The sequence below is a fragment of the Coturnix japonica genome, chromosome 15 (assembly GCF_001577835.2).
Source record: "Coturnix japonica isolate 7356 chromosome 15, Coturnix japonica 2.1, whole genome shotgun sequence".
Lineage (NCBI taxonomy): Eukaryota > Metazoa > Chordata > Aves > Galliformes > Phasianidae > Coturnix > Coturnix japonica.
Genome location: NC_029530.1, coordinates 8146640 through 8157942, shown reverse-complemented (window position 1 = coordinate 8157942; position 11303 = coordinate 8146640). Strand labels below are relative to the sequence as shown.

General features: G+C 53.2%; 1 protein-coding gene across 1 annotated transcript; it reads left to right on the top strand.

Annotated features, from left to right (window-relative positions):
• Window positions 1-1003: 1003 nt before the first annotated feature.
• MLEC (malectin) lies at window positions 1004-10419 on the top strand. Its single transcript, XM_015878171.2, has 5 exons — window positions 1004-1702; window positions 4423-4601; window positions 5945-6121; window positions 6280-6337; window positions 6811-10419. Exons 1-5 carry the CDS (start codon window positions 1450-1452, stop codon window positions 7038-7040), a joined length of 897 nt encoding a protein of 298 aa, XP_015733657.1. The 5' UTR covers window positions 1004-1449; the 3' UTR covers window positions 7041-10419.
• Window positions 10420-11303: the final 884 nt, after the last annotated feature.

Below are 11303 nucleotides of genomic sequence, written 5' to 3'. Positions count from 1 at the left end.
CTCCCATTTTTGGACCATTTCAAACCTGACTGTCACAGTGAGGCACTGCACTGCAGGGCCTGTGTTGTAGCTGTTGGTGCTGAGGGTTGGCCATGAACCCCATGGACTCGAGAATCCTGCATGTCTGCTGCAGTGACCAGGAGAGCAGCTTCCACACCCCACCTGCTGCTTCCACACACACCAGTCCTTGCCCTCATCCTTTCCCCGGCTGCTCACAACCCCCTGCTCTCTTTTCCTACCCCACAGGACCTGCAGTTATCCTTTTTCCCTCTGTCGTGAGTCACCAGGATGAATTCCTGCTTGGCTTCACAAGGCATCACCATTGCTATAGGCTTCTCAGTACAACTGGGAGCCGTTTCCCCTCTGCCTGCTTCCTCCACACTGGAGATGAGGACTGATACCCTCCTGCTTTCTTCATCACAGAGCTCTCGCTTCCCAAGTCCCCTCTCACATCAGCAGGGTCCACAAACCCACCCCCCAAAGGGGGATTTTCTGCTTTCCTGTTGCTGTGCCAACAAACGCAGTAACAGCCGGTATCCCAGTGCTGGCAATGGGTCGGACGCAGGGAGTTTTGTTACTCTCTGTGCTGGTAGGGCCATAACAGGGATCACCCTGCTCTCATCTCAAACCATCACGGAGCTTCCACACAGCGCCAGACATGAGGGGCCCTGCAGGCACACAGGCCCCCAGCAGTTGGCCTGGAATACTAACCCTAACCCTAACCCTAACCCTATACCGCTAACCCCCCCCCCCCCCCGTCCCTCTCTCTCCTCTCCATCCCCCGCCGTTGCCCGGTAACCCGCCCGCTCCTCTTCCCGCCGCCATCCCACAATGCTTGGCGCCGTGGCGCTGTGGAGCGCAGCGATTGTGGCGGAGCGCAGCGATTGGCGGAGCGCAGCGATTGGCGGAGCGCAGCGATTGGCGGAGCGCAGCGATTGGCGGAGCGCAGCGATTGGCGGAGCGCAGCGTGCGGTGCTGCTCCTCAGTCTCCTCAGCGCTGTGGGGGCCGGTCGCTCCGCGGTCCCGCTCGGCGCCTGTTTCCTGCTGCCGCTCCGGTTGGTGCCGCCGCTTTTCTTCCCGGTAGAGCCGGTACCGGCCCGCTGTGCTCCCGCTGTGCTCCCGCTGTACCCCCGCTGTACCCCCGCTGTACTCCCGGGCTCCTCCCGTCCCGCTGTCGGCCCCGCTCCCCACACAGCAGCGCTCTCAGCTCCGCTCCCGCCCCCGCCTCCATCCCCGCCTCCCGCCGGGCCGCGCTCCCGCTCCCGCTCCCCATTGGTCGCGCGGTTCGTGACTACTCAGACAAAGCTCCAATAGGGAGCGGCCCGATGTTTAATATTCCATTCTCCGTTTGCTGATTGGTCGCTGAGCAGCCCGCCCCGGCAGCGGGTTAGAGCGCCCCCCGGCGGCGGCAGGAAGGGGCGGGCGGCGGGACAGCGCCTGGAGCCCGACATGGTGCGAGCCGGGACGAGCCGGGCGGCGCTGCCGGGACTGCGGGGACTGCGGGGGCTGGTACCGGGACCGCCGGTACTGCCGGTGTCGGTACTACCGGTGCTGGTGCTGCTGGGGTCCGCGCTGCTGCGGGGCGCGGCGGGCGGCCTGGCCGACAGCGTCGTGTGGGCCGTCAACGCGGGCGGCGATGCCCATGTGGACGTGAACGGCATCCACTTCCGCAAGGACCCGCTCGAGGGACGCGTGGGCCGAGGTGAGACCGGGGGGAACCGCCGGGCCCGGGGCTGCACCGGGATGGAGGTGGGGGCGGCGGGGCCCGGCCGTAACGGCGCCGTCCGGAGCCGCGTCCTGCGGCGCTGCCCCGCGCTCCGGGCCCGGCCGTGTCACTGCGGGGCCGGCAATGACGGCCGGGGGGGAGCGGCCTGCGGGATGCGGGGCCGCCGGGCGCTGCTCGGTGCTGCTCTGTGCGGTGCTGCTCTGTGCGGTGCTGCTCTGTGCGGTGCTGCTGTGTGCGGTGCTGCTGTGTGCGGTGCTGCTCTGTGCGGTGCTGCTCTGTGCGGTGCTGCTCTGTGCGGTGCTGCTCTGCTCCTCCTGCCCGCTGCTCGTGGAGTGGAATTTCGCTGGGAGGTGACGTGACCGCTCATGCGGCCAAACCTCCTCCTGGCTCCCGTTCGCCTTTTTTTCCACTGCAAGACCCCAGTTTCCACAGCGAGCTCTGCCAGCCCGCACTGCTCGCAGGGAGCTCGGAGCGGGCTCTGTCCTGCAGCTCCGTGTCAGTCCCAGCGCTGGGGCACGGAGCAGAGCGGCCGTTCTCAGCTGCTGCAGCTCCCGAATCGCTGAAGGCTCCTGTCTGTGAGCAGCTGCTGTTCCATTTACACGTGGGTTATCTTGCCGTGCTTCCCCCGACGCCCCCCACAGTGTCTGAGTTTTGCCCGTTTCTCATAATCTGCACACCACATTTCAGTCCATTTATGAACGCATTGCAGGGCGCTCTGTGCTGAGCTGCTCCTGCTGCCACTTACAGGTGAGTGCAGCAGCGCTGAGAGCTGTTTGTTCACTGTGTGTGTGTGTCAGGGCTGCCCTGTACCCTGGACCTCATCGTGTTGCACAGTGAGCCCTCTGCATGTCGTGCAGGCAGAGCTCACATCTTCATACATCTTCACTTATTCATACAGGCTCTTAGTTTCTCACCCCGTGCCCTCCTGTGCTGGTCAGTGTGGGTCAGCTCCTCCCACACACCTCTTGTGTGTGACCAGAAGGAGAATGTCCTGGTGGACTCATTTCTCTGTCAGTAATCCTGCTCTAACCAGCGGTGCCAGGCACAGCCGAGAAGACTTTACCCCTTTGAGCTATTAAGTGCATTTCCTTCAATGGCTTTTTATTGCACAATTGTTTGCTTGGTGCCAGGCTTCTCTCTGTAGATCGGCGTGTAATGGCTGACTGGGAGTACGTGGCGGGCTGGGAGGGAACCATGTGGAGCAGCACTTCACCTCTGGGCTTTTCGAGCCTCAGTCCAGATGCTGAGCCCTGAGGAACAGGATGTGCTGAAAGCAATTATGTGTCCGTAATGCGTGCACTTGTCTCTTGGTGAGCTGCCTCTGAGCACACCTACTGCACTGGGAAATCAAGCTCACTTTCATGGCTGTGTCATGGGTGACAGCTCTTCCTCTCCAGTTACCTTCTTGGCTATTAATGGACTTCCCTTACACACGGGCTTTCCTCTGATAGGAGCTGACTTCTGTGCAACCCTTGGTTTGTGAGTGCTGTAATCTCTATCTGGCCGGAGATGTCTGTGTGGGAGGACAGGTTCAACTTTTCACCCTCTGTATTTCTGCTGATTAGAGCCTGCAGTCTTTGTGCCCTGCTTTGAGTGGCAAAGAGCAGCAGCATGTAATATTGCCTGAGTAGCTGCGTGTGAAACAGGAGATGCAGAACTGGCATTAATTTCCTCTTGCTCGTTTGCATTGGCTCCATCTTTGGCAATATGTTCTGGGTTAGAAGTTCTTGCTTTGTCTTGGCCAACGCAGTGTCTGTTCCCTTGGAAACAGGGGTGGAAGTGGCAAGTGTCAGCAGATAACTTGGTCTGGGTCAGCTTCTGCTGGCTGAGGTGCCAGTGGCTTTGGGTGCCCACCGACCTTCCTGCTGCATTGCTGAGGCGTTATCCTGTTCTGAGCTCTCAAGGCACACATCAGTTTGCACTTGCACAGTAACACAGCAGAGCACCAAGTCAGGGTTAGAGCTCCTGAGAGCTGCTCAAGAAGTGGTGATGCAGGGAGCAAGAAGCAGCAAATGTTCTGATTTTTGTTGTTTTCTCACTTATTGGTTTTGTTGTTTGAGCCCTTCTGAGGGGGCTGTTCTGAGTGGCTGTGAGATGGAGCTACTCTTGTTGAAACCTTGATGTACTTTCCATGCTTCCTTCTTCAAGCTGACATGCACTGCCTGCCTTGGTGAGAAGAAAGGGCTTTGTGAGTCTTATCTGCCTCTTTTCACCCTCCTGCCCTCCTCCAGGTCTTTGCTGCTGGAGGGTGTGTCTATAAAACCTTATGCCACTGCCTGCTAACTTCAAACCTGCTGAATGAATGGCTCTACTCAGTCCTAAAGTGACTGCTTAGGTTCTGTACTAGGAGTTTATGCTTTGAAAACGTTGTAAAAATATTCTAGGCGTGCTTTCTCTTTGAAGCAGGAGTCTGGGGCCAAGTCTTTGGGCTCTGTGCCCTGTTTGTGAAACCAGCTCTTCTTTTTGGAACTGTGTGAGTGAGTTTTGTCCCTGGGACTGCAGCAGGTCCTGACCCGTTTTTCTGCTGGACCCGAGTTCAAGGATTTTGGCTGCTTCTGTTCCAGTAGTGCCTGACCAGAGCAAGGAGTGAGAATAAGCCTCACTGGGGCAGTTGAGCACTTAAGAGTAAATAAAGCATCTCTTCATGTTCCTCAGAAATTAACCATTCCTCTCACTGTTTTGTGCTTGAAATACAGCTTCTGACTATGGTATGAAACTGCCGATCCTGCGGTCCAATGCAGAAGATCAGATCCTGTACCAGACAGAGCGTTACAACGAGGAAACCTTTGGCTATGAAGTTCCCATCAAAGAAGAGGGCGACTACGTGTTGGTGCTGAAGTTTGCAGAGGTTTATTTTGCACAGTCTCAGCAGAAGGTGAGCGACAGCTCTGTGCCACTCCGAGCTTTCCTCTCTTTGATGGTTAAAGCTGTGTGTGCCCGGGTTGCCTCTGCTGTTTTTTATGCATTGCATGGAGAAAGTGAAGTGAGACACCAGGTTATCTTCATCTGTAGAGCTCCTACAAGGTTTGATGCACGGAATCCTTTTCCACATGGCAGGTGCACATTTGTCCTGTAAAACTTCATTAAAAGAGTGTTCAAACAAACATGTGCTACACCACACAAATAGGATTGGACTTTTATAGTCTGTTTAGGTTGTGCTGTGTTTGAGGAGTGTTCTTGCCATTTCCCTGGCTGCTTGTGTCTGATGCAACTGCATGCCTGTGTTGGAGCAAGTATTGCACATACTGAATCAGGGAAGTGATCTAGGTTAAGTAAGCTACTGAAACAACAAGGGAATTTACGAGTGCAATAACTGTTGATAATGGTTCAAAATGACACTGCAGGCACAGAGTTAAATTTAACCCTCATCAAAGCTCTCTGGAGATAAATAATTCTTGCCTGCTCTTGAGATCCCTCTTGTAAAGATGTGGAAGCAAAAGCACAAAGAACCCAACGCCCTGTGATAAACTGGGAGATAAATGTGTATTTCAGTCTGGCTTTCCCCCCACTTTTATCAGCTGCTTTAGAGCTCTTCTTAAACACTGTACTGCCATCCTGCCAGAGAAGCATTGCAGGGAACAGAACGTTTGGGGCTGGTTTACAGAAAGGATGTGAAAAACAGTCTCAGTTTAAGCTTGAAGAGCTGAGACATCTCTGGCTCTTCTTCCTTCATGGGGTTCTGCTGGGATTCCCCAGGTACTGCGTGAAGTTTGAGTCATTAAGGCCCCGAGGAGGACTTTCACTCTGAATTCAGATGTGGTTTAGCAGTTGATCATTTCATCTCCTTCAAACCCTGCATCCTGTCAGTAGCTTCACCAGTGTGTTTCCTGTTCCCTGCTTTGCTCCAGGCTGTTCGTTAGAAATGCCTGCAGTCTGTGGGTGTGGTGTGCCACAGCCTCCCTGGGGTGGTGGGAGCAGCTCCTCAGCCAGCAGGTGGAAAGCTGTGAAGTGATGAAAAACAGATCAGAATTGTGTTGTCCTCAGTTTTGAACAGCAGGCAGAGGAATTATGTTAGAAGCTAGAGGCGAATTTCAAGGTATTTGAAAGCAACATTAAGGCCTCAGTGTCATTACCCAGCTGTTTTGGCTTCTGAATCCTTCTCAAGGGAGTGGAGAATGTGTGGTGGTACAGTGCATGCTGCAGTGTGTTCTGGTTTTCCCCTTTCAACTGTCACATGCCTGAATCTGTTCTGACACTGTCGTTTCTTGCACCCTGAAGGTGTTTGACGTTCGCTTGAATGGCCACGTAGTCGTGAAGGACCTGGACATTTTTGACAGAGTTGGACATAGCACGGCTCACGATGAGATCATTCCCATGAGTATCAAAAAGGGAAAACTGAGTGTCCAGGGAGAGGTTTCCACGTTCACAGGAAAGCTTCATATTGAGTTTGTGAAGGTAACGAGGCTTTGCTGGCCACAGCCTTGATTTTCCTTTTCCCTTTCCTTTCCCAGCTGTGATGAGCTGCGTGCTGGGGGTGGGGAAGGTGGTGGTAGCTGGGGAGATTGTTTCTTGAATTATGCTGCAGCACTGACTTCCATCTTCACTTTCTCCAGGGCTACTATGACAATCCGAAAATCTGCGCCCTGTACATCCTGCAAGGAACAGTGGAAGGTGAGCACAGTTTCTGAGCCAGAAGGCTCTTTCCCCTTGGAGATCAGCCTGCTGCTTCTCAGACCATGAGATCATAGTTCTTTCTGACCTACCTCTGCCAAGGCAGTTTCTCTATCAGCAAGTTCCCACAGGGTGCAGAACAAGAAAGGTGTCTTAGCTCTCCTTCTCTGTAAGTGCACAAAGCTGTCATTTTCGGAATAAGTTGCATGAATAATAAGTAGCAAGACTTCTTGCAAATGGGGGTAGAAGAGAAAGGAGCATGTCTGGTCAGCCTTTAGTTATAGCTGCAGATGGATTCTCTTTGGCTTTGTGTGTCAGCAGCAGTCCTGCAAACAAGTCATTGATGGAATTCTTTTAGATAGTAGTTAGGCGTTTCTTACCTCGGAGCTTTGTTTTCCTCACTCACTTCTGAGGACAGGGAGGTTTCCTGGGTTACATCCTGCCTCCTTGTAACTTTTCTTCTTGTTCAACAGATGTTCCAAAGCTGCAGCCACACCCAGGTCTGGAGAAAAAAGAGGACGACGACGATGAGGATGAATATGACGATGGCTCCAGCGTTAAAAAACAAGCAAATAAGAACCGGGTTCAGTCAGGCCCACGCACACCAAACCCCTATGCCTCAGACAACAGCAGCCTCATGTTCCCTATATTGGTGGCCTTTGGTGTCTTCATTCCTACCCTCTTCTGCCTCTGCCGGTTGTGAGTCCTACAGAGCATCAGCCAAGGGGCTGGGAGGGAAGGAGTTGGACCAAACACGGTTGCTTTCAATTTCTCCGTATTGTTCATAATTTAAGGAAAACAAACAAACAAATGGAAAAAAAAAGGTGATTCATTTGGAATGAATAGCAGGTCCAGGTAAGAGGAAGAAGCTTACCTTCCCCCTGCCAGCAAGCAGCAAGGCCCTTGCCTTCCCCGTCGCACCATGTGCAGCCTCTGATCCTCCCTGGGGCATCCAAGAGCAAACTGAGTCCTGGCTGGATGTGTATTGGGCTATCGGAAGCTGATGGTAGCAGTCCTGGGCCACATCCCTTACTGAAAGAAAGCTGCGTGCTGCAAGATCTCTGCCTTTGCTGGGTGGAATACAGTTCCCTAAGAGGGGAAGCAGTTCTTATGACAAGGCCTGGGTACACGTTTTGTCCAGGAGCGTGGAAGTGTTGTGATGCCGTTGGGTGACTAGTAACTATGGAGAACAAAGGCTGGTTCTTCAGCATCTCCCTGAATGTGCAGCACGATGTATGGTACTCACCTGCATAAAGATACCGAGGCTCCAGCTGGCCACGCGGTCTCTGTGGGGATGTTTCCCTTCCTAAGAGCGCAGACTGTGCCAGGAGAGGAGGAATTTATCTGGCCTGATTTGCTGCTCCAGTTCGGAGAGACTTTCCTAGTCTGACAATTGTAATGTTAGATCCATTGCAGAGGGATTCCGCTGTAGCCTGAGAAAGGCTGACATCTGCATCTGATCAGATGCACTTGTTTTCTGTACTGATGATGGCTTTTGTTTCCTTTAGCATTGTTTTATTTTAAAAGGTTCATTTTAAGCCCAGTTTCTTATTTTGCCCCTTTAAGCAAGTGACCTGTCCACCAGGAGAAGCAGAGAATCAAATGGCCTAATGAGGAGATCCTTGTTCCTCGAGCTTAGTACCGATCAGTTCCCCTGCTGCCCTGTGACATGGGACAGAGTGGAACAACCTTGGGGATGCTCCTGAGAGCTTTCACTCCCTGTTGAACAGACCAGACCTGGCTGAAATAGTGAGAAGTGCAGAGCTGGTTAGCATCTACCCATAGCAGAAGGCTGTAGCCTTCCACATATCAAGGGGCAAACATCCAACATTTCAGTATGATAGCACAAGGTGATTTGTTGCTCTCCAGGGAACTGAAATCAAGCAGAACACTGAAGTCAAGGCCCATCGATTTCCCTGTTGCTTGGTGACAGGCTGATGAGCCAGGTCACCCACCTTCCCCCAGGGATTTTTCTGCTAGAGGCTTCTGCTTCCACATGTAGAGCCTGTGCCTGACTGGTGGTCTGAGCCCTCCCTGCATGGTCTGGTCTGGAGTTGCTGATCTTGAGGAGCTGGTTCCCATGCTCTTGGCCTCTGATGTGGCCAAGGAGGGGGAAGGATTTAGGCCAGGTGGGGCTAGGTCACTTTCAGTCCTGGTGAGCTTTACCTCACGCTGTCTTGTTCTTATAAGTGCTCTCTTCCTGGTACAGCTGCTCTGAGACGTGTCCCTGCTGCGGCTCCTTCCTGCACCCGAGTTTTCCTAGCAGTTGTTCTCAGGTTTGATGCTGTGCTGTGGCTCAGCCTTTCTTTGAGCTGAGAAGGAGCAGCAGAATTTGAGGGGCAGCCTTTCTGCTCAGCCAGAGCAGCTGGAGCCTTTACTTCTTCATAGCCCTCAAGCTGCGATATGAGCTGTCAGATCGTGGGCCCTGAAACAGGAGCTCAAGGTGTCACAGTGCTGACGTCTGCAGCAGTGGCACTGAACCTTGGCTGGGTTTCTGGTATCATACATCACTGCAATGGGCCTGACCACCATTCTGAGTGCTAAAGAGCAAATAATTGAACCTCTCTCCAATTGCTTCTCCAGACCAGCTGTTTCTACTCATGCAAGAGAGTCCCTACCACACTTAGAAGGAGAAGGCAGACTTCAGAAAGAGCAGATCTTAAGAGCAAACCCAGTGCTGACAGGGCAGTGAGACTGTAGTTATTTGCTTTGTCTTCTAGGTGCTGTTAGAATCCTAGTGCTTATACAAGTCTTCGGTAGGAGCTGTGTTTTGTTCAGTAGCAATGCCTGCAAAGATTCCCGGGTGTTTTTTGGATTGCTCTAACCTGGGCATAGAGACATTTAGATCTCTATCAGTCTGAGAAGCATAAACTGCCCTAATTTGTTAAGCAAAGAACCTGGATTTGAAAGCAGGCTTCTCTGTAAGGAGCTGTTCTCCTCCAGGCCTTGTAGGTTTTGGGTTGTTTTGGTGGGTTTTTTTGCTTTAGCATCTTTGCTGCAGGAAGTTACTTAGCTTCTTGTGGCTCCCCTGGTAATCTCTGCACTGTGCAGCAGAGCATGAGAACAGTGCTATGTGTGTAGGTGTGCCCTGCTCTTTTAGGGTACTTTATCCCTGCCTCTCTTGCCAAGCAGGGGACCTCATTGGTGCCATCAGCCACCCTAAAGCAAAGCTGTGCAGGGTTTGGTCTGTAGTGTTCTGCTTTCTCTCAGTGCAAATGAATTTGTCTCATTTGAATAGGAATATGGAGTAGAAATGGTTCAGTCTCGCTGGCTTCAGCTCAGTTGTTCTGGCTCTGGCTTTATGCATTTTTGTGAGCCAGCTCACCAGGTGCCTGGGGAGTTTCTGACCCCTTACGATGATGCGAGTGATTTTCTTTATTGGTCCATCCTCTCCTGGCAGGGCTGGCTCAGACAGAGCCATCAAACACAGCATGTGGAGACACAGGGTGACAGTATGGGGAGGACACACAGTCTGGCTTCCCTTGTCATCGTCTGGCACCTGCCAGCCAGCCAGATGGGTGTGATAAAGTACCTGGCCTGATACAGGGAAGGAAGCATTTGGGATGGCTGTGATTTTTGCAGCAGGGGTGACTGAGGGAATGTCCAAGGCAGTGTTTAACTGAAGGCAATCAGAGATAAGGCTCTTTATGCTTTGTTGCAGAGCTCAGCAGGCAAATGTAGAACGTGTCTCTGTGCAGCAGTGTGGGAAGCAGGACCAGAACAGCCTGGCCCGGTGGTTGGAGTAGTTGTGCAGAGAGGGGCAGGTATGGCAAGTGAATGAAGCTTCCCCATCGTAAAGGTGAGGCGATGCTGCTGTTCGGGGCCTGGATCCAGCCCCAGGGTAGTGCTGGGGCACTATCAGCCCCTCTGCTCTGTCCTGGGGGCACAGAGGCACAGCTGGCAGTTGTCCCGCAGCTCATGCTTTGCTGCCTTCATGCAGATCATCTCCATGTCTGTGTGTACCTGCAACAGCAGCTCGGACCCTTTGCAGTATCCCAGGTGGCAGGGAGCAGGAAGCCAAATGAATTCCCATCTTTTTGGTGCCTTTGTGTCGGGCTTTGAATAAAAGTCCAGTTGAAGAAGCTTCTTTTTTTTCTTTTTTTCTTTTTTTTTCTTCTTTCTTTTTAAAGAGCCTCCATGTTGTGGTGGTGCTTTTTGCCCAAGGGACAGACGTTCCCTGCCCATGTAACCAGCTGCAGGCTGGCTCACTGTCCCTTCATGCCAGCTCTGGAGGTCACAGCTTGAAGCACAGAACTGTGAGCAAGAACCTTTGGTTCCAGCCCTCCAAGTCAATGGGAAAAAAGCGTAGCAGGAGATAGAAGAACTGGAAGAGCTCTTCGAGGTCTCATCCACCCCGGGAATCGCCTGAAGGCGGGATGGGGAGCTCCTAGATAGTCTGGTGCCCGTGTGTCTGTGCAGCTCAGAGCAGTGAGTTGTGGCTGTGTCCTGGTCATCCTTTAGTGCTCGTGGCTTCTGCCTGCAGAGCGTGGCTGGGGTCAGCTGCTGAGGGCTTCCCCTGCCCCAAGAGCAGAGGCCCATTGGTGTCCCTTGGCCTTTGCATTGAAGTGAGATGGCGACAGCCAGGGTGTGTTGGAAGCCTGGCTGAGCAGGCCCTTTGTTGATGGAAAACAGCAGCAGGAGGGAGAGGGACCAGCAGAGCAGCTTTCAGCTCCGTGTGAGCCTCATTCTGAGTGAAGTACTGAGCGCTTCGGGCTCCGTTTGGTGCTTCAGTGTGGGAGCGATCTGCCTGCTCCAAGTGCTCGTAGTGGGGAGGGAAACGTGGGAGCTGTGCCAGCAACGAGCTCATTCACCTACCGGCGCTTCTGCACCTCCACAACAAATGCCAAAGTCATGCGATTCAAGGATGCTTTTCATTTTCGTTCACCGGCAGCTGGTTCCACCAGTCCGTCCTCTCCGGCCGCTCCCACCCGGCTCAGGATGGAGCTGTTACGTGGGGATGGAGCTG